Here is a 24712-nt window from a genome sequence, read left to right on the forward strand (position 1 = left end):
AAATCAATCAAAATTTATTTATATAGCACATTTTTAAAGACCGAAGTACACCAAAGTGTTTTCCAGTAAAATCATGATACAGATAAAAATCACAATATAAAATATAAATTACAGATATAAATAAAATATAAAATAATTACATAATCCAAATGCAAAGCCAGATGTAAATTACCCTAAATCGCCTTGAATGCCAGGTTAAACAAATACGTTTTTAAACGTGATTTAAAAGACTGAATGGAATCTGATGCGCGAATATGAAGAGGAAGAGTATTCCATAACCTGGGTGCAGCAACGGCAAAGGCACGGTCTCCTCTGGTCTTCAGCCGAGACCTAGGTTGCACTAAGAGCAGTTGGCCCGATGATCTTAGTGCTCTCTGAGGGCTATACAGACAGAGGAGATCAGCTAGGTAGTCAGGTGCCATATTGTTTAGAATTTTACAAGTAAACAATAAGATTTTAAAATCAATTCGGTATTTAATAGGAAGCCAGTGTAAATTTTCCAGAACAGGGGTGATAGAATCGTACTTTCTAGTGCCGGTCAAGAGACGTGCTGCGGCATTTTGGACCAGCTGCAAACGCTGAAGAAGAGAAGATTGTAGGCCCAAGTAGAGAGAATTACAATAATCCAGTCTTGAAGTGATGAAAGCATGAATGAGTTTCTCCAGATCTTTGTGTGGTATGTAAGGTTTAGCCTTAGAAATTAGGCGTAGTTGGTGAAAGCTGGTTTTTACCACAGTAGAGACCTGTTTATCTAGTTTGAAGGAACTATCCATGAAAACTCCAAGATTCCTAGCAGCATCAGTAAGGTGGTTAGCAACAGGCCCGAATGTGCCAGTCAGTTGTCCCAGAGGCATATTTCTATCAAAAACAATAATTTCTGTCTTCTTTTCATTTAAAGTAAGAAAGTTACGTCATAACCAGTTTTTGACATCGCTCAGACAATCAAACAGAGGATGTAGTGAAGATGAAACATCCCCAGTCAGGTGGAGGTAGATTTGAATATCATCAGCATAGCAGTGAAAAGAGACATTATGTTTTTCAAAAGTGGAGCCCAAGGGCAGCATATACAGAGAAAACAACACAGGACCCAATACCGAGCCCTGGGGCACACCACAACGAAAATGGGCAGAAGAAGAGGAATATTTTCCCATCATGACAGAGAACGACCTCTCAGAGAAATATGATTTAAACCAAGATAGAACATTTCCTTTAAGGCCTACTACTTGTTCCAATCTTGCCAAAAGGATATCATGGTCAACCGTGTCAAAGGCTGAAGTCAAATCCAATAGAACTAAGACCACAGAGTATGGAAGAAATATAGTATCATCAGAATTCAAGTATTTTTAGACATTGAATTTATGACACTGAATTTTTATCCTCCAAATTTCCCTGCAAAAATATTCACCTGCAAAAATTCACCTGCAAAAATTCACCTGCAAAAAATTCACCTGCAAAAATTCACCTGAAAAAAATTCACCTGCAAAAATTCACCTGAAAAAAATTCACCTGCAAAAATTCACCTGAAAAAAATTCACCTGCAAAAATTCAACTGCAAAAGTGATGAACTTTAATGACCCAAGCCAGAGCAATCAGCACCAGATCGAGTCGAGTGGCTCTCAGCCAATTAAATTACGCTGTTTGATCACATGACACCGTTAGCCAGCAGTGTGTCTCCTAAAAGAGAGCTGTTTAAAGGTGAGTGATTAAGTTTTTCTCCTAAATAGAGATCATTACAGAACGCCTAGTCCTACTTAAAATCCCATTTATTATTATTTTTTTTATCATCTACTCGAACTAAGGAAAACGTTTGACTAACTCAAAGACAATTTCCACGCCTCCCCTGCCTGACTGCAGAGGCAGTTTTGAATTTAGGAGCGCCAAGATGGCAGCGGCAAACCCTGGCGGCTCTCCGGTGAGTATATATATATTTTTTTATCTTCAAGTTTGTCTTTTGAAACCTTAATTTTATTTAAATCCGTTGCTCACGTATAAAGTACACAGACGGGGTCTTTGCTCAACTCGTCTGAGGCGTGTCTCACTAAGCGCTACATGCTAGCATCCTGCTAACCGAGCTACCCTTTACATGCTGTGCTTTAGAAAATAGGATACTCGTTAAAAAAAATACTCCGCAGATATTGATAGATAGACGAACACTGCAAATATAATGTTGGAAACGAGAACGGCCTTTGGTGAAGGGGTAAAATACACCATGAATAAAGCCATAGAGTGAATGGCTGCCATGGTTGCAGAACAGCCTGATTTAATGACAAGAATGGGGAAGAGTGAGGTGAAGTGAACCACAGCCACAAAACACGGTCAGACAAGGCGGCAAAAGGGCAGTGATCTGTCCGTCAGTATGAAGTTGGTGTGTGCTTTGGTGAACAAAAACTCCAGACTGGTAGCAGGAAGATGGGAGACTCGTGTTTCACTGGAATAGTGGTGAATTAAAACATCCTTTGTTGGGGACATTTCGGTGTAAATGCATCCATACAGGCAAGACAGAGGCAGACTAGACAGTGAAGAAAACAAGGCAAACATTAGAAATATAAAAACGGAAATATAGGATGAGTCGGGGATGAGTTCCTGCCCCAAGTGGAGGAGTTCAAGTATCTCGGGGTCTTGTTCGCGAGTGATGGGAGAAGGGAGCCGGAGATCGACAGACGGATTGGGGCTGCAGCTGCAGTAATGCGGACGCTGCACCGGTCCGTCGTGGTGAAGAGGGAGCTGAGTGTAAAAGCGAAGCTCTCAATTTACCGGTCGATCTACGTCCCTACCCTCACCTATGGCCTTTACATGACTAACGTCCCCTCTTCTCCCTACCTCACATTAGCCCCCATCTTTCTTCCAGGTGGAAAAGACCCGTCACCTTCTGGGAGAGGCGGCTCCCGTGGGAACAGCTCCCACCACCAAGTCCCTGAGTGAGTCTCTGTCCCCCAGCGTGAGCTCCAGCACTCTGTCCACGTCCACCTCCGCCTCCTCGCAGATCTCCAGCACCACCTTTGAAAGCGTGAGAAGGAGCTGGCCACCAAGGTGAGAAAAACGTGGGCTTAGTGGGCGTTCTTGTTGCTGCCTTCTTCCTTCTCTGCTCGGAGCTGATCGGTTTTGTTCCTGTTGTGTTGTAGTGCCTGCGCCTTCTGACACACACCTTCAATACTGAATACAACCAGCTGGTGAACAGCATCAGTGACTGCAAGGTGAGAAATAATACAAAGAAATTAAAAAATAGCCTTTCTGTGTCACATCAGGGAGTTCCTATATTGACGTCTACCTCATCCTGCTGTTGTTTCACTTCAGCTTTCTCTCATCTCACCGATCGGACGTGATCCATCCGTGACGAGCTTCAGCAGTGCCACCCTCACCCCTTCCTCTACCTGCCCCTCTCTCGGACTCCCGCTGTGGCTCCATGGGCCAGAAGTAAACATATTTTTAGGAACATTGACCTCGATCTGCAAACGGTTATTGACAGGTTATCCATTTGATTCTAACTTGGTGTGATTTGTGTTAAAGGACCCCTGAGAACAGCTCACGTGCCTCCAGTCCCTCCTGCTCAGACTGTGAAAACTTCCCGATGGTTCCCACTCTGGAGACCTCCTACCTTGCGCGGGCTGCAAAAGAACGAGTTCCTGAACTTGGTGCCTGATATTGAAGAAATGCGACCAGGGTGAGTAATGCCATATTAACCCAAATACTGTCACTATGACATGTGTCTCACAGACCAAATGTAAGTCGACACTCATGTTCTCTAGTTCAAGCAGAAGTGATGTGGATCGATTCAAATTCCTGAGCCTGGATGATTTCAGCTGGAAACAAACCAACTCTGCTTCTTCCTCAGGTAATTCAATTCAATTTTATTTATATAGCGCCAAATCACAACAAAAGTCGCCTCAAGGCGCTTCATAGATAATAATAATGGATTGGATTTATATAGCGCTTTTCAAGGCACCCAAAGCACTTTACATTTACAAGCCATTATTCATTCACTCTCACATTCACACACACTGGTGGAGGCAAGCTACGGTTGTAGCCACAGCTGCCCTGGGGCAGACTGACAGAAGCGAGGCTGGCATATCGCGCCATCGGCCCCTCTGGCTAACACCAGTAGGCCGTAGGGTAAAGTGTCTTGCCCAAGGACACAACGACCAGGACAGAGAGCCCGGGGATCGAACCGGCGACCTTCCGGTTACAGATACAGAGAAAAACCCAACAATCATATGACCCCCTATGAGCAAGCACTTGGGCGACAGTGGGAAGTAAAAACTCCCCTTTAACAGGAAGAAACCTCCAGCAGAACCAGGCTCAGGGAGGGGCGGGACCATCTGCTGCGACCAGTTGGGGTGAGAGAAGGAAAACAGGATAAAGACATGCTGTGGAAGAGAGACAGAGGTTAATAACAGATATGATTCAATGCAGAGAGGTCTATTAATGCATAGTGAGTGAGAAAGGTGACTGGAAAGGAAAAACTCAATGCATCATGGGAATCCCCGGCAACTATGCAAGTTGTAAACAGTTGTAGGATTAAAGATTATTGAATGTACAGAATGATTATTTACACAGAGCTATACAGTAGTGCAGTTAAGATAAGTGAGGGTGTAGATAGTTTCTACAGAGGCTATATAAAGTGCTGGTGGTTGTGAGTGGTGGTTCACTCCATGTTATTATTGTGTGTTTGAGGGTACAGTTGTCCATTGTGGGGGTGTGTATGTTCAGTGCATGAGTTTAACGTGGGTCAGATGTCAGGAGGCAGAGTTCAGGAGTCTGACAGCTGTGGGGAAGTAGCTGTTCCGGTACCTGGTGGTCTTAGTCCGGAGGCTCCTGTGGCGCCTCCCAGAGGGCAGGAGGGTGAAGAGTCCATGTGATGGGTGACTGGGGTCTTTGATGATTTTCCCAGCCCTTTTCAGACACCGCTTCCTGTAGATGTCTTTTATGGCAGGAAGTGGTGCTCCGGCGATGCGCTGGGCAGTTTTCACGACCCTCTGCAACGCCTTCCGGTCCGAGGCAGAGCAGTTCCCGTACCAGACTGTTATACAGTTGGTCAGGATGCTCTCGATGGTGCAGCGATAGAAGTTCACCAGGATGTCTGAGGACAGGTGGTTCTTCCTCAGAGTCCTCAAGAAGAAGAGGCGCTGGTGAGCCTTCTTGACCAGCTTGGAGCAGTTGGTCGTCCAGGTGAGATCCTCGGAGATGTGGACTCCCAGGAACTTGAAGCTGCTCACACGCTCCACAGCCGTCCCCTTAATGTGGATGGGTGGATGTGGGTCAGCATTCCTCCTGTAGTCCACGATGAGCTCCTTGGTCTTCTCGGTGTTAAGCAGCAGGTTGTTTCTGTCGCACCACTCAGCCAGACGATCCACCTCCTCCCTGTAGGCGGCCTCATCGTTGTCACTGATGAGGCCAATCACCGTGGTGTCATCTGCAAACTTAATGATGGTGTTGGAACCATCAGCAGGTCTGCAGTCGTGGGTGAAGAGGGAGTAGAGGAAAGGGCTCATCACACAGCCTTGTGGTACACCGGTGTTCATTGTGATGGTAGATGAGCAGTGGTTATCCAGCCGGACATGTTGGGGGCGGTTGGTCAGGAAGTCCAGTAACCATTTGCAGATGAGGGAACTGATGCCCAGGTCTGTCAGTTTCCTGATGAGTTGTGAGGGGTGGATTGTATTGAATGCTGAACTGAAGTCTATAAACAGCATTCTGGCGTAGGTGTTGTTGTTGTCCAGGTGTGAGAGGACAGAGTGCAGTGCGATGGAGACTGCATCCTCTGTGCTCCTCTTCTGGCGGTATGCAAATTGGTGGGGGTCCAGGGTGGGGGGGAGACAGGATTTGAAGTGTGCTAGGACCAGCTGCTCTAAGCACTTAGCTATTTACAGTTCATAACAAGAGACAAGGCACCATTTCTCTCCTTTGTGTTCCAGTCATCACAGCAGATTAAACTTTTAAAATATTTGCAAATAGTATAAAGAAATATATAAAGAAGTAAAACAGTAATTTATTAATACTTAGAAATACTAAAACTTACATTTGTCAGCAAAAACTGCTGCCATCTGAACCGAAACGTTACAAACCAGCTTACCCACAATCTGTGTATTTTTCTATGCTGGCTACTTAAATTGGCATCCAACAAGCTATTTGCTTTAATCTTTTATTAGACAAAGGCTGACTGGTTAGTTCAAGCTTCAACTGCATCCAAAGGACTGAAAATGTTTCTGCCCCTCCCTTCCTTCCCTCCCCATCTCCAGCTGCCTCCCTCTTCCCGCTCTTCCACAACCACCCACACATGCAGGGCCTTGGAGTGGGGGTATGTCACCAGGGTGCAGAGGAGGCTACCCCCCCCCCCCTGTCCCCTTCTGGCTGCCTCTGCCTCAATTTTATCCCACAACTTAGACATTCACATTATTCACACTCTCATTACACATACATATAGGATCTTGGGGGTGGGCACAATCACGGAGTCCAATTTACCATCAGGGTGTATACCTCACCCCTGACGTCGTTGCCCACCTCTCAATTTTAAATACACTTAGTCATTGAGGGCTAGCAGGAGGGACTATGCGCTTACCTGCTGCTCCATGGCAGGTAGCTCCATGCCCTCCTGGGTTTTAATTGCACCTTAGAACACATATGCATCAACACTACAATGAGCGGGTGGAGGGAGGTTTGGAGTCTTCTCCCACCCCCATTCTCTGCGGCCTGCTGGAGCGGGAGGGCTAGTAGGAGGAGTTGGCCGTCCGACTGCGGTCTGGGGTGTGGGGCCTCCCTGCTGCTGCGGAGTCGGGGTGGTCTGCCTCTCCCCACCGCAGGGAAAAGGGTAACACCACCTGGGTCTGGGTGCAATTCCCCCCTCCAGGGGCAAGGGTACCTAGACCCGGTTTGTAGAGTACGCTTGGGGAGTGTGATTGTGTGTACAGCGTCTCTTTATGTCTGTCTCCACGTTGGTTGAGTGTGGAGTAAGTGCATATGAGAGCATGAGGGTGGGAATGGATGTTTGTGTCTGTGTGTGCCTGTATGTCTGTGTCTATATGTCAGGTTGGGTATCAGACGCCACCTCTCTGGGGACACCTCAGGCCCTCCCAAGGTTTGGAGGCCTATCTCCACCCACCACCACTTCCCCTGCCGGTGGCGGACTCCCTCAGGTGTCGGTGTGTTGGTGGTTCTTTGTGTCTGGGGGTGGGCGTCTGGGTACACACCGGCTCACTCCTTGGCGGCCGCTTGTCGGGGCCTGGGGCTCGCTCGGGCCCCTTTGGAGGTGGGGTGCCCCCGGCCTCTCGGCCTGGGGCTCGGTCACTCAGGCGCAGCTGGGGGCCGGCGGAGCTCACGGGCGCGTCACTGCAACTCCCCCTGACTTCTGCTCCGTGGCTGCTGAATGAGCCCTCATCTGGGACTCTCCTCAGCTCTTACTGGAACAGTGGCGCGGCTGCCCCTCTGTTGGTCTTCCATGGTCTCTTGTGTTCTGGGGGCCTCTGGATGTCTGGAGTTTTGATCTCCTCCATACCCGCTTCACACCCTGGAGGACGGGGCTGTGGCCCCCCCCACACTCCCTAGCAGATCATTACATGGAGAAACCTTTGGAATGCAAGCATGCTGATCCACACAGGTATGCACACATGGGTATTCACAGACGCGGACTAAAGCTTTCTTGGCTGCTACCTCAAAGCACACTGTGCGCTGTCTATCTTGCGTGCTGCACAATATCGTTTATTATTTAGTAAATATTGATATCTATGGCTAGCTAGTTTATTGTGATGGTGCTTTGTTTTCTCTATTATTATGTTGCTCTTTGTTGTTTGCTGTCTCCTCTGTTTTGTTTTTTTTGTTTGTTTGTTTTTTTTTTTCTCCATACAGGTGACCCAGGAGTTCTTTTTTTTTTTTTTCTCTCTCTCTCTTCCCCCCCCTTCTCACCGTCTCTTCTCCCCTTTGGTTTTCTTTCTTTCTCTCCCCCTCTTTCTCTCATTCATTCCCCCTGTCCTATTTATTTAAAAAAAAAAAAAAAAAGACAAAGGCTGACTGGTTAGTTCAAGCTTCAACTGCATCCAAAGGACTGAAAATGTTTTAACACAGTGACTGAACTTGATTGAAGTCTCCGTAGTTTGTTGAATCTGTTTCGAGTGACTTATTTTCACAATTCCAGGAATTTTTAAAAGGCACCAAAAAGCATTACAACGCTGAGCTCGAGTCTGTGGACTTCAAAGGAAATGCAGAGGAGGCCAGGGTCCACATCAACAGCTGGGTGGAGAAGCAGACACAAGGTAAGCATAATGTAACTTTAAATGATCTCCACTGTAAATCCTTGGGGATCAGTTGTGTTGTGTTCAGTTGAGACATTATTACCGGATTGTCCACCGTCCACATTATTTTCTGTTTCCAGTTCTTCCAGTCTAATTTCTATTCAGTATTAAGCAGCACTATCTCTGGGTTTTACTGTTTGGTTTCATGCTATTAATAAAACCATCACAGCAGTATGTTGCTGTAAATAGCAGGCCAATTCTTCTATTCTTATTATATTATGTGATGGGTACTTCTACTTTGATCACTTGTGTCTTTAACATATTTTTATTTTTCAGGCCCATTTAGGATTGGCTGCTATTGATTCTATATCTTTATATTATCTTAAGTGCAGCAGGAAATTCATTCATTGTTTTTATAAAAGCGCGATACAAATACAGGCCATTTATAAATCTACCATCTATAATAATAGGATACAAGGACTTTCTATGAGGGTTATAGGACTGTGGTGCCACCTGCTGGAAATGAGACATCTTAATCCCATTATTTTTGTAGGAGCCATTTTTGGGTTGATACCTCATGTTGCCGCTAGAGGTAACCTTTTTAAGTTTCTTTTTCTTTCTTTTTTTTTTTTTTACTTTATTTAACAAACAATGAGTATACAACATACGAACAGATGAAGTATACAAAACAACAGAACATGAACACAAAAAGCCAAGAGTAAAAGAAAAGGGTAACAATTATAAGAATACACATACATGTATTGTTTTGAGAGCCTTTGTGTTGGTGGAGTCTGATATTGATTGTATGTACATTTCCACATCCTTAAAATAATGACAGAAATATGGTGTTTTGTTAGTAAACTTACATTTATGGATAAAAAATGTAGCTAAAAGTATGAACAAATTCATCATAAAAAACATTTCTCATACTTCTTGGGGAACTTAAACAAACAGAATAAAACATTTTCCCATCGTAAAGAAAACTCCCTTAAAATATGGACAATAACAAACCTGCTAAATTCCTTCCAGAATCTCGGTGTAAAAGAACAGTACCAAAAAAGATGTGTCACAGTTTCTGGATGATCCCCACAGAAAATACAATTAGTATTTATGTCCCTTTTAAATTTTACCATGTAGTGACTGGCTGGATAACATTTATGTAGAATTTTAAATGAGACTTCTTTCACCTTATTTACAATCAAATATTTATGGGGGACCATCCAGACTGTCTTCCACTTGATATCTGGAACATATCGGTTCCAATAAGATGTTATATATGGGAGAGAGACGATATCTTCTTGGAATAAACTACGTATTCTCTTATTGCTGTTACCAAGTTCCTGTGAAAAGCAGATTTTTCCTATTGGTGACTCAGCTGGATCAGGGAGAGTGACTGAGGTAGATATTGAGCTGTCAGTGTTTTTATATAACATTAAAGTCCCTGAGGGTGTGGCACCAAGCACCACTGAGGATTCCACCTTTTTAAGTTCCTGTATGGTAGGTTTATGTAAGGTATTTAAGGTGGACGCACGTAATCAGCGTCAGGTGTGTTGTTAATCATAAGAAGGCAAAACGTTTGTGACCGCTGCGCTTTTATCTTAAAATGTTTGGAACAAAGACCAAAAAGGACAAGATAAGTACTGCTGGAGTTATTGGACTGTTTAATTAATTCATGCATACCAGAAGCATCGCGTCACCCCCGCTAACAACCTCCTGAGTGGCTTCTTTCTTTTTTTTTTTTTGCCTGTCCCATTTGGTTCTTTAGCCGTCAGAATATTTGTCTGAAGACCAACAAGGATACCCAATGGATTTATTTTGCCAAATGGATCATCGTGGCATTGCCGTATTGGTCCATTTGATCGACCTTTGTTTTTATTATTTATTTTATTTTATTTTCAGTTGTTACAGACGGGACAGACATGAGTGAGGGACAGGAAAGGGAGAAAGAAAGAGGAAGGAAAAGAAAAACAGAAGGGGAGAGGGACAGTGAGAAAGGGGGAAAATAAATAAAATCTCCTGGATCACCTGTTGAGAGAGAAAGAATAGAAAACAAGCAAAAAAAACCAAAGCAACTTTCTAAACACAACACCATCGCATTAATCTAGCTAAGTGTAAACAGCAGTAAATACTAAATATTCAATGTTGTTGTGCAGCACGCAATGTGCTTTGAAGTAGCAGCCAAGAAAGGTGTAATTTAAGTCTACGAGCAGTGAACACCCGTGTGCACACCTGTGTGGATCAGCGCGCTTGTATTCAAATGGTTTCCACATGTAATGGTCTGCAAGAGGATGTAGCGAGCCATAGCCCCATCCCCCAGGCCATGAAGCAGGCATGGAGGAGATCCAGGCCCCAGACATCCAGAGGCCCCAGAGTGCGAGAGCCCAAGGAGGACCACCGGAGGGGCATCCGTGCCACCCTCATGGGAAGGGCTGAGGATCCCCAGACGAGGCGTCACCCAGTAGCCACCGAGCAGAAGCTAGAGGGAGCTGCACCGGCGTGCCCGCCGGCTCTGCCGGCAGCCAGCTGTGCCTCAGTGGCTTCAAGCGTAGGCTTGAATTTTGTTCAAGCCTACACTTGAATTTTTGTTTTTTGTTCCCTGTTATACTGATCATAAAGCTTTTTCCCCCTTTTTTTAAAATAAAAACCATCTTGCTGTTGCCCTGTTTTCTGATTTTATAGCTGAAGATGTTGTACAGTAACTAGTGCATCTTTGGTAATAGTTAATAGTTTTCATAAATCCTTTTTACCAGATAAAATCAAGGACTTGCTAAGCCAGGATGCAGTGGGTAGCCTGACGAAGCTGGTTCTCGTGAATGCCATTTACTTCAAGGGCAGCTGGAACACGCAGTTTAAGGAGGAGAAGACTGCTGATGTGCAGTTTCGACTGAACAAGGTAACAGTGCAGAAAGGCAGCATAGGATGGTGCAGTTATACTTTGATCTGTCATACTACAAACGAGCTGTGGATTTTGCTGAATGAGAACATGAAGCCTGGAGCTCTGAGGGGATAAAATCGTGCTTTTAGGACGATCACTTTCCAACTTTATGCAGTTATGCAATGCAGTTTATTATTCATGTAATATCCAATAAGTTCTCAAATAAATCTCAAACAACAGCACATCACAAACTTCGACTAACAAGAACAAGTTGTGTTGTGACGTGTGCTCTACATCCAAATCCACTCAATGGCTGGAATAAAACCATGACAGAACTTTTTGAGATCATTTTGAGACTAAACACAAAAAACATTTCTCTTGTCTCCCCTATTTTTCAGAACGACACTAAGCCGGTGAAGATGATGCAGCAGAAAAGTAAATTTCCTTTTGCGACCATTCCTGAGGCCAACTGCAAGGTAACATCCATCACTTTCAGCTTATTACAGGATTTCACCAGCATGATCTAAAACTTGTCTTTTACAAATATCAGCCTAAATTTCTAGATTAGGAAGTCAGATCATCTTTGATGGAGTAATAAATAAAAACGATGTTTCTGGACAGATTCTTGAGATGCCGTATAAAGGAAATGACCTCAGCATGCTCATATTCCTGCCTAATGACATAGAAGATGATACCACAGGCTTGGAAAAGGTAAGATGCACTTACCAGTACTTTAATGTCCAGTTTCAATCAGACAAGCTAGTGACACTGTATCCACACAGCTGGAGAAGGAGCTGACCTATCAGAACTTTGTGGACTGGACTCGCCCAGACATGATGAGCCCCAACGAGGTTGATGTCAAGCTCCCTCGATTTAAGATGGAGGAGAAGTATGACTTGGAGAAAATCCTGACCAACATGGGAATGGAGAACGCTTTTGACATCTACAAGAGAGACTTCTCTGGTGAGAAATATTGCACCAATGAGACACACTGAATCAATTATACAGTTATATTGAGAGCACAAAAACTGCAAAACATCATCTGGTAAAGAAAAAAACACAACTGATTTCTGGGCTCTTCATCTACTAGGAATGTCTCCAGCAAATGACCTGATAGTGTCCAAAGTTGTCCACAAGGCTTTGGTGGATGTAAATGAAGAAGGAGCTGAGGCTGCTGCTGCCACTGGGGTTGACATGGAAGTCCGCTCTATAATGATTCCCGCTGAGTTTGTTGCCGACCATCCCTTCATCTTCTTCATCCGACATAAACCCACCAAGAGCATTCTCTTTGTGGGCCGGTACTGCTCACCCGAGTAAACACGAGCTGACATTGACATGAATTAAACATAAAACATTATATACAGTATAAGATTTTGTAAGGTAAACCTAGTTCATACAAATGAAGTAAAGAAAAGTTATTAAAACAAAACGTGCCTTGCTGTTTATTCTTTCAGTGTCCCACAGTAGCACATTTCCTGCTAGGAAAATGTCAGAAGTCACATCATTTCTGTAAATTGGGAAGTAACTGTAATACATCAAGTCACCTCTGTCTCTTGTTACCAGGACTTTTTAAAATGAATGGTGCAACATGGAAAGAGGCCCTACACAAGAGTTTAGCTTTGAGCTCAATATGCGATGATCCTTTCAGCCATGACATCTCTGACATGGGAAACCAGGGAATTTGATTAGAAAATGGTGAAGGATTTTCTTTTCAGTTAGAAACTGGATTTGTGTAACATGGTGGTGAAAACCCCCCAAAGAAAGCAGCATATGATCAGTCGCTATATTGCATTTAATACAAACGTCCTTCGTGTATCCTTTGAATACAGAACAGATCATTTCTGATATCTATGAGTAAACCCAACCAGCACGTGTCCCAAAAGACCCCACAGTGTTTTTATCTGGCTTTTCCCTGACAGTTAGTGGACACTGACAGATGTGTGCTGAATATGAAAGGACACAAAAGAACTAAAGGTTTGCAGGGTTAAAAACAAGAACTACATGAAGGTTGTTTCATCCTGCTGTAACTTATGACAGAAGCATCTTTTGTTTATTTTTTTATTTATTTACACAAAGACAGATGTTGAAATAACAGGAGTAACAGTTTAATTCAATTGAAATCAGTCCAATCGTCTATAATGAAATTATTGTTTTTCATTAGTTGGCAAAAGATGGGGGTTGTTGACGGCAATTCAGTGAATGCAACAGGGGAGGACGCCAGTTTGGATGGAGGGGAATCAGCAGGACAGATGAGATTTTGTTTAGGAGTCGAGTAGTTGTGTGAATGAGGAGAGGAGAGCACATTAGACTGCTGAGAGACGGGGAGGTAGTCAAGCACTGACCACATGTCTTCTTGGATTTCAGCAAAACAGATGGGCTCATCTCGGTCTTGAAATAATTCAACTCGGGGTTGAACTGATGCAGTTTGAGAGGCATCTACAGGAGAGGCAGGGGTGGGTGAGGGCTGCTGAGACTGCGCAGTGATGGGGAGGGGGTCAAGCTCTTCCAGCACTGACAGCAGTTCTTCCTCACTGTCTGCGACAAAGGCTTCCTCTGTCTGGAACTGAAGGGCTGCAACAGGGGAGTCCAATGAGTCCTGCTTGAAATATCTGGCTTTCTGGTCGTTTGAAAGCGACTTCCACTGTGGACAGAAGATCATAAGAACACACTGTGAGCACTGCTACTACACATAACTACAGGACAGCTGGGACACATGCAAAAACATGAGCAGACAACATTAACAGATGCATAAATGTATGCAGAGTTACACACTTACTCTCTGTCCCACCACGGCATTTACGGCTGCACTTCCAGGGATGTTGAGTTCAGCAATGACCTTTGGCCTCTGCTCTTTGAGATAGAGCATGAAGGCATTTGGCGGCTTCTTGACGTATGGCCCATCTTCATCCTGCTGGGCTGGGCACTTTCTTTTTCTTCAGGAATAAAACACAGAGTAAGAGCACATGTTAGCACTGTGTATAACTGTGAGGGAAGCAGTTCAAAAACACGAGACAAGCTGTAAAACTGAATGAAATCAGGCACCATTAATGGATCATTACAATAATTCCTGCAGACATCTGCAAACAAATGACAGATACTTGCAGATCAGTGAACCAAAGCAGCAGAGCAAACTTAGTTTGGAGTGGAGGTGTTAGGTGGAGGAGCAGGAGTGACATAATCATACATCTGTACACCGTTCCTACACAGATGAAGGGAGACAGATATGAGATAACAGGAAGAAGTTATGAATATAGAGATGTTCAGCAGCTGTGTTCACTCCAGTGTTTGTGTGTTTTACGTACAGTACTCCAACAGGACGCAGGTTCTGGAGCACACAAAACACACAACAGGTGATGAGACAAGCTGCAATACTATCATCTATCCACTAGGTGGAAGAATTGATCAGTAGAAAGAGGAGATGTGCTCAAAACGACATTCATACATAGATTTATTCTTCTTAGTTAGTCTTAAGAATTAGGATTCACTGACAGTGAAGAAGTTTCAGACGTGCACTCGCGTTTCCCCTTTTGCCTTTTCCTGCTCCAGCCAAGTCCTCCGCCTGCTCTACATCTCTCCTATTACCTTTTATTACGCTTGCACTCATGCCTTTGCCTTTCACCACTTCAAAACTGCGCCTTCTTCAATATTACCTTCATATGCTCTCTTTGCTTTTCGCCTTCCTCACTACACTAAGTACCATTTTTTAACGCTGTGTACTCACTCTTGCTAAGTACATGTGAACAGATCTTGAAGAAAAAAAACAAAACAAAACATACTTTTCTTTTCTCTTCTGATACTATTGAATGATCCTAACAGAAAAAAACAGAGTTAACACTGACTTAATAAAAAAGTGTTATATTTTATCTCAGATAAACTAGTCAGTGTTTATTAGTGTTTGCTCAACTAGAAGTCTTCATAGTAGCATCCACACATCAAGTCTTTAAACAAATAATGAAAGGATAATGAAAGAAAGTTTAATGTGAAATTACTGAATTATATGAAATGCCAGAGTGTTTTTCTTTAAACTACTTGGGACACTGCCTTTTAGTGATGTCACTAAAAGGCAAGGTTCTAATGTTGTGTTGCCATAGACTCCGGAGTTTACTTTTAAAGCTCACTTACAGAACTGACTTATACAGCTTAGTTAGAAAAGTCAAGCATCCAGACATTTGAAGGACTATTCACTCATTAAGGTGACATTTTCTATTTTAAAAGTTCTCAAAAAATTAAGATGAAAAAGGAAACAAGAAAAGTTACGACTGAGGCAGATAAGAAAGATCCAGGAGATCAAAGTAAGTAAAAAAAAAAAAAAAAAAAAAAAAATCCCCCAAATAACAGAATGTACATTTCTAACAATGTTGAGGCTCTGTGTATAAAATGATTCATTTTTAGAGGATTTAAATCCTGGTTTTGATTGAAACTAACCTGAGTGCAACATGTCTAATCAAAGAAAGGTTACTGGGGCACTTTGTCTTTTGGTAAAATAATGTGACAAGTTTATTCTTGGACTGAGCAGTGAAAACAGAGCAACAAGTGTCATCAGTATCTAGACTTAGTAGATCTAGTATGGACTCGTGTTGGTGTGTTTTTTTATCAAAAGGATAAACTTGTTGTTATATTGTAAGCAATACTAATTTAAAATTCAATGACATCAAAATCCTTCTAGTCCTGATGTCGAGCGCTCTTTTTCACTAATGTGTTGTTGTTGTTTATAGATTGTAAGAGCAGGATGGCTAAAAGAAAGGCCAGTCCTGAAAAAACGACCCCCATAAAAAGAAGGAGGGTCACTGAGCAGGCTGGTCCTTCCACCAGCTCAGATGCTCATGTGGTCGGGGGAGTTAAGCGAAAGGTCCAACAAGATGAAGCGGGGACAACCAATACAGCAAAGAAGCGTAAACTTCTTGAGCATGTGAGCGGTGACAAGGGGCAGGCATCTTCCTGGTTGGACACTGGTAAAGGTAGGCTAATTAGTTGAGTGAGGGGTAGATTAAGTGTACATCTGGTTGCTAGTTTGAAGATATTAGTGTTTGGGAGATATTTGTGTCTATTATCTAATAAGCTGACGTGCTTTTGGTGTTTTCCACATCTGCAGACTGCAGCATAGAGATTTCAGAGAGCTGCAGTAAAAACAAAAAGGCTGGCAAAAGGAAAGCTGCGGGAGACACCAGGGACCCACCTAAGAAAAAGAACGTGGACCAGGACAAAACCAAAACCGTTGCCAAAAAGTCAGTGGCTGAACAGAAACGTAAGTAGCAAGCAGCTTAGCTTTTATATTCAGGTGAAGAGCAAAATGAACATTTAGGGTACAGCAGAGAGTAATTTGTGTGACAGCTGTAGTAAAACCCAATTTGTGTTTGTCTGTTTAGGTGACTTCCAAGCGAGATACGTGGAGGAGCACCGGCTTGGAGCAGGAGGATGCGGAGCAGTATTTGCTGGCTACCGCATAAAGGATCATTTACCAGTAAGTGTTCAGATGGTGGTAGTAAGACAGGCAGTAATGCAGATAAGGGATAATATCGTAAGCTGAGATGTATGCTGTTTTACACCTTTAATGATGTCATACTGAGGAAATGCTCATCAATGCCCTGTGTCTTTTAGGTGGCCATCAAACACATCCCAAAGGGGAAAGTGTACTGCAAAGTGAAGGTAAATGTGCAAGACTTGAATTGTTTTTACATTAGTGGATTGCATGCAGCGTTCACCTGTGGAACGTCTGTGCCTCATCATCCACTTTGTTGAAATATTTCAGGATGATAACGGGAAGAATGTGTCAGTGGAAGTTGCCATCATGCTGAAGCTTGCAGCTGAAGCAGATGGATCAGTGGAAACATCAGCCCCAGTGTCTCTGTTGGAGTGGTTTGACTTTGGCAGAGAGCTGATCCTGGTGATGGAGAGACCTGTCCCCGCTGTGGACCTGGATAAATACATAGAAGAAAATGGAGGATTTTTGCCAGAGGACAAGGCCAAGGCAAGTTGACTTGCCTTAGAAGAGTCTTAGACTGTACATCATTCAATCAAAGCACAGAGTATTAGAGAAACATTAACCCATTGATTGATTATTGTCTTTTTCATCGTTTCCAGGTAGGGCTGGGCTATATCATACCATTCACGGTAATACCGGTGTAATTTTGGGCAACGATAGGAAAATGAAATATCGCGCTAGAATAGGTAAAACGCGCATGCGCAGTGCCTATGTTTACATACGCAGATGGCGGTGACGCAGAAAGAGAAGAGCAAAAGTGGATCGTTGAATGAAACGGATGAACCAGAACTGGTTTGTAAAAACGCTGCAACTTTAGTGGTGTGGAACTGGTTTAGCTTTCGTCCGTCAGATACACAACAAAGCACGATTTTTGGTAGCGCATGCTAGCGGGCCGCCGTTATTACCGTGTTGTTTGGAAAATACGGCACACTTAAAATCAATCCTTTGATTTTTCTGAAACTCGACAGTGCCCCTTATAATCCCGTGTGCCTTATGTATGAATTCTGGTTGTGTTTACTGACCTCAAAACGATTTTATGTACACGGCGACTTTGCTAAGCTACAAAGCCGCACCGCTCGATGGATTGTCGGAGCATTACGGCTATCGTAGGCAGGCGCCTCGCGGAGTGATACGTACTGCACCTCAACGTGATATTACCGTATTGTGTGTGAATAACCTCTTTTTAAGCTTTGTGGATATTTTACATGGTTATGCTGAGGATATGTCGGCCAATTTCCACTGGAAATGCCTTTTGGTTAAACTGTCAGCAAGGAATTTGCATTTGCACTGTTACATTTTTATATAACTTTAATGCACATAAAAAAACAGCTGCTTGTTTAAGTGAAAATACATTTATATCATCAGTTATATCGTCAGTTATATCATTATCGCAACTTTTCAAATGTATATCGTGATAAATATTTTTGGTCATATCGCCCTGCTCTATTTCCAGGTCATTCTGAAGCAGCTGGTTGATGCTGCGAAGCACCTGGAGGATAAACACATCTTTCACCGGGACATCAAGAGTGAGAACATTCTAATTGAGACCGGCTCAGATGTACCGCGTGTTCGTATCATCGACTTTGGACTGAGCTGCTTTGTTAAGGAGCAGTCGCAGTACCGCGTCTTCTATGGTAACATATTCTGCTCTTGCTCTTCACAGATGTCACAATTTTCGCCTTTTGTTTTAGAAGAAATTGCAATTGTGTCTGTTTATTAGGTACAGAAATTTACTCCCCTCCCGAGTGGTACGGGCGCAGTTGCTACAGGTGTGGACCCACCACGGTATGGCAAATGGGAGTGGTTCTGTACGAAGCGCTTCATGCCGGGGACTTTAACACCACGAGCTTCCTCAAAAAGCGCCTGAAATTCAAAAGACATCTGTCCAAAAGTAAGAAAACGTCACACTTCAAGACTGACTGATGGCTTGGACCACTGGAACTATCATCTTCATGTTTTTTCTCTTTCCTTTCTTTCCAGACTGCCGGGATTTCTTGGACGCCTGTTTAACCAAAGTCCCGGAGACGCGGCCGACGCTGGAGGAGCTACAGCATCACACTTGGCTGAGATAAGCCTATCACACACACACACAAACACACACAATTCAGACGTTATCATTTATGTGTGATGTATGAATTACCTTTCTTTTTTTCAGGAAATAATTTTTTTTAATTGGCCCACTTTAAATTTCAGTGTTTTGGAATTCCTGTAACCCCCCCCCCAGCCATCCCAGGAAAGGGGATCTCTCTTTGAATGGGCTTTCCCGAGGTTTCTTCCCGTCAGTCTGGCCCCCCCAGGGGAGTTTTTCCTCGTCTTCATAGAGAGCTTGGGCTGGCTCAGGAGCTCCATCAAAACTGTCTTTATTTAATTACTCTAATGTAATCATATACTTTAAAGTAATCAAATAAAAGACAGTAAAAATCTGAAGACTTGAAGTAAACTTCCATTAAAATAAAACTTGTTTAATTCATCTTTGCTGAGGATACTGTGTTATTACTATTTCAAGGATTATGTCAGAACACCGGATACTGGTACCCATCCCTACCCATCACTAGGGAACAGAACAAACCAGACATCAATTACAACAAAAATGACACTGACCCAGCCAGCATAACTTGTCTGCCTTAAGAAATGTTTAGCAATATTACAAATTGGGTGATATGCCTTAAAGTAGCTTCTCATGTGTTCAGCATTGTCAAAGGCTACATTTTAATTAAAACCACAATCTAGTAATGTTCTGTCTTTAACCTTCCTAATTTGTTTTTTGTCCTAACCTAACACTAAATTGCCAGTGAAAACAAAAGTTACATAAATAAAGAAGAGTAAAGAAAATTACGGTCTTTTTTATTGTAACAGTTTACCAGTGTACAGTTTGGTTTGTGACATATCTATCTAATAGACTCCAATTTGTGCATGTAAATGGAGAGTCCTCTTCACACACTGAGGTTAATTATGGAGTTCCACAGGGTTCAGTGCTAGGACCAATTCTGTTTACATTATACATGTTTCCCCTAGGCAGCATCATTAGAAGACATAGCATAAATTTTCACTGCTATGCAGATGACACCCAGCTCTATCTGTCCATGAAGCCAGATAACACACACCAATGAGTTACACTGCAGGAATGTCTTAAAGACTTAAAGACCTGGATGGCCGCTAACTTTCTGCTTCTTAATTCAGATCAAACTGAGGTTATTGTACTCGGCCCTGAAAAGTTTAGAAATATGGTATCTAACCAGATTCTTACTCTAGATGGCGTTACCTTGGCCTCCAGTAACGCTGTGAGGAACCTTGGAGTCATTTTTGACCAGGACATGTCCTTCAACGCACATATTAAACAAATATGTAAGACTGCGTTCTTCCATTTGCGCAACACCTCTAAAATTAGAAATATCCTGTCTCAGAGTGACGCTGAAAAACTAGTTCATGCATTTATTGTGTGAATGTGTGTGTGAATGGGTGGATGACTGGATATGTAAAGCGCTTTGGGGTCCTTAGGGACTAGTAAAGCGCTATATAAATACAGGGCATTTACCATTTATTACTTCCAGGCTGGACGACTGTAATTCATTATTATCAGGATGTCCAAAAAACTCACTGAAAAGCCTTCAGCTAATCCAAAATGCTGCAGCAAGAGTCCTGACAGGGACTAGAAAGAGAGAGCAGATTTCTCCTGTTAAATCCAGAATTGAATTCAAAATCCTGCTCCTCACATACAAGGTCTTAAATAATCAGGCCCCATCTTATCTTAATGACCTTGTAGTACCATATCACCCTATTAGAGCACTTCGCTCTCGCTCTGCAGGCCTACTTGTTGTTCCTAGAGTATTTAAAAGTAGAATGGGAGGGAGAGCCTTCAGTTTTCAGGCCCCTCTTCTGTGGAACCAGCTTCCAGTTTGGATTCAGGAGACAGACACTATCTCTACTTTTAAGATTAGGCTTAAAACTTTCCTTTTTGCTAAAGCATATAGTTAGGGCTGGACCAGGTGACCCTGAATCCTCCCTTAGTTATGCTGCAATAGACGTAGGCTGCCGGGGATTCCCATGATGCATTGAGTTTTTCCTTTCCAGTCTCCTTTCTCACTCAGTATGAGTTAATAGACCTCTCTGCATTGAATCATATCTGTTATTAACCTCTGTCTCTCTTCCACAGCATGTCTTTATCCTGTCTTCATTCTCTCACCCCAACCGGTCGCAGAAGATGGCCCCGCCCCTCCCTGAGCCTGGTTCTGCTGGAGGTTTCTTCCTGTTAAAAGGGAGTTTTTCCTTCCCACTGTCGCCAAAGTGCTTGCTCATAGGGGGTCATATGATTGTTGGGTTTTTCTCTGTATCTATGAAGCGCCTTGAGGCGACTTTTGTTGTGATTTGGCGCTATATAAATAAAATTGAATTGAATTACCTGAGGAAGAAGCAGAGTTGGTTTGTTTCCAGCTGAAATCATCCAGGCTCAGGAATTTGAATCGATCCACATCATTTCTGCTTGAACTAGAGAACATGAGTGTCGACTTACATTTGGTCTGTGAGACACATGTCATAGTGACAGTATTTGGGTTAATATGGCATTACTCACCCTGGTCGCATTTCTTCAATATCAGGCACCAAGTTCAGGAACTCGTTCTTTTGCAGCCCGCGCAAGGTAGGAGGTCTCCAGAGTGGGAACCATCGGGAAGTTTTCACAGTCTGAGCAGGAGGGACTGGAGGCACGTGAGCTGTTCTCAGGGGTCCTTTAACACAAATCACACCAAGTTAGAATCAAATGGATAACCTGTCAATAACCGTTTGCAGATCGAGGTCAATGTTCCTAAAAATATGTTTACTTCTGGCCCATGGAGCCACAGCGGGAGTCCGAGAGAGGGGCAGGTAGAGGAAGGGGTGAGGGTGGCACTGCTGAAGCTCGTCACGGATGGATCACGTCCGATCGGTGAGATGAGAGAAAGCTGAAGTGAAACAACAGCAGGATGAGGTAGACGTCAATATAGGAACTCCCTGATGTGACACAGAAAGGCTATTTTTTAATTTCTTTGTATTATTTCTCACCTTGCAGTCACTGATGCCGTTCACCAGCTGGTTGTATTCAGTATTGAAGGTGTGTGTCAGAAGGCGCAGGCACTACAACACAACAGGAACAAGACCGATCAGCTCCGAGCAGAGAAGGAAGAAGGCAGCAACAAGAACGCCCACTAAGCCCACGTTTTTCTCACCTTGGTGGCCAGCTCCTTCTCACGCTTTCAAAGGTGGTGCTGGAGATCTGCGAGGAGGCGGAGGTGGACGTGGACAGAGTGCTGGAGCTCACGCTGGGGGACAGAGACTCACTCAGGGACTTGGTGGTGGGAGCTGTTCCCACGGGAGCCGCCTCTCCCAGAAGGTGACGGGTCTTTTCCACCTGGAAGAAAGATGGGGGCTAATGTGAGGTAGGGAGAAGAGGGGACGTTAGTCATGTAAAGGCCATAGGTGAGGGTAGGGACGTAGATCGACCGGTAAATTGAGGGCTTCGCTTTTACACTCAGCTCCCTCTCCACCACGACGGACCGGTGCAGCGTCCGCATTACTGCAGCTGCAGCCCCAATCCGTCTGTCGATCTCCGGCTCCCTTCTCCCATCACTCGCGAACAAGACCCCGAGATACTTGAACTCCTCCACTTGGGGCAGGAACTCATCCCCGACTCATCCTATATTTCCGTTTTTATATTTCTAATGTTTGCCTTGTTTTCTTCACTGTCTAGTCTGCCTCTGTCTTGCCTGTATGGATGCATTTACACCGAAATGTCCCCAACAAAGGATGTTTTAATTCATCACTATTCCAGTGAAACACGAGTCTCCCATCTTCCTGCTACCAGTCTGGAGTTTTTGTTCACCAAAGCACACACCAACTTCATACTGACGGACAGATCACTGCCCTTTTGCCGCCTTGTCTGACCGTGTTTTGTGGCTGTGGTTCACTTCACCTCACTCTTCCCCATTCTTGTCATTAAATCAGGCTGTTCTGCAACCATGGCAGCCATTCACTCTATGGCTCTATTCATGGTGTATTTTACCCCTTCACCAAAGGCCGTTCTCGTTTCCAACATTATATTTGCAGTGTTCGTCTATCTATCAATATCTGCGGAGTATTTTTTTTTAACGAGTATCCCATTTTCTAAAGCACAGCATGTAAAGGGTAGCTCGGTTAGCAGGATGCTAGCATGTAGCGCTTAGTGAGACACGCCTCAGACGAGTTGAGCAAAGACCCCGTCTGTGTACTTTATACGTGAGCAACGGATTTAAATAAAATTAAGGTTTCAAAAGACAAACTTGAAGATAAAAAATATATATATATACTCACCGGAGAGCCGCCAGGGTTTGCCGCTGCCATCTTGGCGCTCCTAAATTCAAAACTGCCTCTGCAGTCAGGCAGGGGAGGCGTGGAAATTGTCTTTGAGTTAGTCAAACGTTTTCCTTAGTTCGAGTAGATGATTAAAAAAAATAAATAAATAAATGGGATTTTAAGTAGGACTAGGCGTTCTGTAATGATCTCTATTTAGGAGAAAAACTTAATCACTCACCTTTAAACAGCTCTCTTTTAGGAGACACACTGCTGGCTAACGGTGTCATGTGATCAAACAGCGTAATTTAATTGGCTGAGAGCCACTCGACTCGATCTGGTGCTGATTGCTCTGGCTTGGGTCATTAAAGTTCATCACTTTTGCAGTTGAATTTTTGCAGGTGAATTTTTGCAGGTGAATTTTTTTCAGGTGAATTTTTGCAGGTGAATTTTTTTCAGGTGAATTTTTGCAGGTGAATTTTTTGCAGGTGAATTTTTGCAGGTGAATATTTTTGCAGGGAAATTTGGAGGATAAAAATTCAGTGTCATAAATTCAATGTCTAAAAATACTTGAATTCTGATGATACTATATTTCTTCCATAACAGAGCGCCCAGAGTCGGCGATTAGAAGAAGGTCATTGAAGACTCTTAGTAGGGCAGTTTCGGTGCTGTGACGCGGTCTAAATCCAGACTGGAATTTATCACTTATACCGTTTCTCTCTAAGTGGGTCTGTAGTTGCTGAAGCACTATTTTCTCTAAAACTTTTGACATGAAGGGGAGTTTAGAAATCGGCCTGTAATTTGCTAGAGTGTTACGATCAAGGCTACTTTTCTTGATAACAGGTTGCACGACTGGATGTTTAAAGACAGTCGGAACATAGCCAGATGACAGTGATGAGTTCATTAAAAATAAGATACAGGACCCGATTGTATTCAATGCATTCTTAATGATACGAGAAGGAATAATGTCATGCAGAGAATTTGAGCTTCTCAGGTTATTAATTATTTCCTTTAAAGTCGAGAATGACACAGGTTCAAACTGTTGAAAAACCGTTGAACATTCAGAAACTGGGGCTTGATTTACTACTGGAGAATGTGGGGCCCTTAACACCGAGATTTTATCTATAAAATAATTTAGAAATTTTTCGCAGAGGGCCGGGGAGGCACCCATCGAAACGTCAGAGCAGGGATTAACCACTGAGTTAAAGATTTTGAACAGAACTCGAGGATTGTGACTATTAGTCGCAATAATGTTTGACAAAAAAGAAGTTTTTGCCATTTTGGCAGCCTTCTGAAATTTAGACCGGCTCATATGCAGGATGTCAAGGGACACCTGAAGTTGATCTTTTTTCCATCTCCTCTCAGCTTCATTCACGTCTAAGAGCGAGGGTGGATTCATTTAGCCAAAGTTGGCGAGAGGTTTTACGGCGTTTGGTCTTTACTGGAGCCACAGTGTCCAAAATAGAAGAACATGTAGAAATAAAAGAGTTGACTACGCCATCAACCGAGAGAGGTGCATTACTGATGTCATCATAACAGAAAGAGTTAGCAAAGGCCGCAGAGAAAAGGGCAACAGCCTCAGAATTAATCAGACGCGATAGGCTCAGTGGACCCTCAGAGTTCAGTTCCATATTGCATAACTGAACAATATGAATACAAGCATGCTGATCCACACAGGTATGCACACAGGTGTACACACGGGTATTCACAGACGCGGACTACAGCTTTCTTGGCTGCTGCCTCAAAGCACATTGTGCGCTGTCTATCTTGCGTGCTGCACAATATCGTTTATTATTTAGTATCTACTGATATCTACTGCTAGCTAGTTTATTG

The 24712-nt window shown here is 43.4% G+C and overlaps 5 protein-coding genes across 13 annotated transcripts; 3 read left to right on the forward strand and 2 right to left on the reverse strand.

Moving 5' to 3' along the window:
• The first annotated feature begins 529 nt into the window (after positions 1 to 529).
• LOC309707737 (uncharacterized protein) lies at positions 530 to 8235 on the forward strand. 3 transcript variants are annotated; one of them, XM_082535224.1, is made up of 7 exons: positions 530 to 1695; positions 1800 to 1912; positions 2849 to 3030; positions 3123 to 3194; positions 3295 to 3414; positions 3508 to 3661; positions 8126 to 8235. In XM_082535224.1, the coding sequence occupies exons 1-4, from the start codon at positions 1647 to 1649 to the stop codon at positions 3136 to 3138; spliced, it is 360 nt and encodes a 119-aa protein (XP_082391350.1). In that variant the 5' UTR covers positions 530 to 1646; the 3' UTR covers positions 3139 to 3194; positions 3295 to 3414; positions 3508 to 3661; positions 8126 to 8235. The 3 variants fall into 3 exon arrangements, with proteins under 3 accessions (XP_082391350.1, XP_082391351.1, XP_082391352.1); XM_082535226.1 differs by having other exon boundaries at positions 531 to 1695; positions 1855 to 1912; XM_082535225.1 differs by lacking the exons at positions 3123 to 3194; positions 3295 to 3414; positions 3508 to 3661; positions 8126 to 8235 and adding an exon at positions 3246 to 3278.
• Positions 3404 to 12526, forward strand: LOC309708917 (leukocyte elastase inhibitor-like; the record flags this gene model as incomplete). The annotated part of the gene is made up of 8 exons (XM_082537268.1): positions 3404 to 3414; positions 3508 to 3619; positions 8084 to 8243; positions 10973 to 11115; positions 11496 to 11573; positions 11719 to 11808; positions 11880 to 12060; positions 12188 to 12526. The coding sequence occupies 8 exons, from the start codon at positions 3404 to 3406 to the stop codon at positions 12412 to 12414; spliced, it is 1002 nt and encodes a 333-aa protein (XP_082393394.1). The 3' UTR covers positions 12415 to 12526.
• A 605-nt stretch (positions 12527 to 13131) lies between these two features.
• Positions 13132 to 16888, reverse strand: LOC309709411 (uncharacterized protein). Its single transcript, XM_082538027.1, has 4 exons — positions 16800 to 16888; positions 14200 to 14296; positions 13874 to 14030; positions 13132 to 13738 (listed from the first exon to the last, which is right to left on the reverse strand). The coding sequence occupies exons 1-4, from the start codon at positions 16822 to 16824 to the stop codon at positions 13208 to 13210; spliced, it is 810 nt and encodes a 269-aa protein (XP_082394153.1). The 5' UTR covers positions 16825 to 16888; the 3' UTR covers positions 13132 to 13207.
• LOC309709412 (serine/threonine-protein kinase pim-3-like) lies at positions 14303 to 20108 on the forward strand. Of its 2 annotated transcripts, XM_082538029.1 has the most exons (5): positions 14303 to 16055; positions 16190 to 17065; positions 18033 to 18213; positions 18300 to 18470; positions 18560 to 20108. In XM_082538029.1, exons 2-5 carry the CDS (start codon positions 16787 to 16789, stop codon positions 18649 to 18651), a joined length of 723 nt encoding a protein of 240 aa, XP_082394155.1. In that variant the 5' UTR covers positions 14303 to 16055; positions 16190 to 16786; the 3' UTR covers positions 18652 to 20108. The 2 variants fall into 2 exon arrangements, with proteins under 2 accessions (XP_082394155.1, XP_082394154.1); XM_082538028.1 differs by having other exon boundaries at positions 14303 to 17065.
• LOC309709413 (uncharacterized protein) lies at positions 16800 to 23281 on the reverse strand. 6 transcript variants are annotated; one of them, XR_014277501.1, is made up of 6 exons: positions 23121 to 23281; positions 22901 to 23013; positions 21781 to 21962; positions 21397 to 21516; positions 21150 to 21303; positions 16800 to 17011 (listed from the first exon to the last, which is right to left on the reverse strand). XR_014277501.1 is itself a non-coding variant. In XM_082538031.1 (4 exons), the coding sequence occupies exons 1-4, from the start codon at positions 23167 to 23169 to the stop codon at positions 21550 to 21552; spliced, it is 378 nt and encodes a 125-aa protein (XP_082394157.1). In that variant the 5' UTR covers positions 23170 to 23281; the 3' UTR covers positions 21533 to 21549. The 6 variants fall into 6 exon arrangements, 2 of the variants coding, with proteins under 2 accessions (XP_082394157.1, XP_082394156.1); XR_014277502.1 differs by having other exon boundaries at positions 21781 to 21980; XR_014277503.1 differs by having other exon boundaries at positions 21781 to 21980; positions 22901 to 22958; positions 23121 to 23261.
• Between the last annotated feature and the right edge of the window lie 1431 nt (positions 23282 to 24712).

This window comes from Aulonocara stuartgranti (genome assembly GCF_965226115.1).
Source record: "Aulonocara stuartgranti genome assembly, chromosome: 6".
Taxonomy (NCBI): Eukaryota; Metazoa; Chordata; class Actinopteri; order Cichliformes; family Cichlidae; genus Aulonocara; species Aulonocara stuartgranti.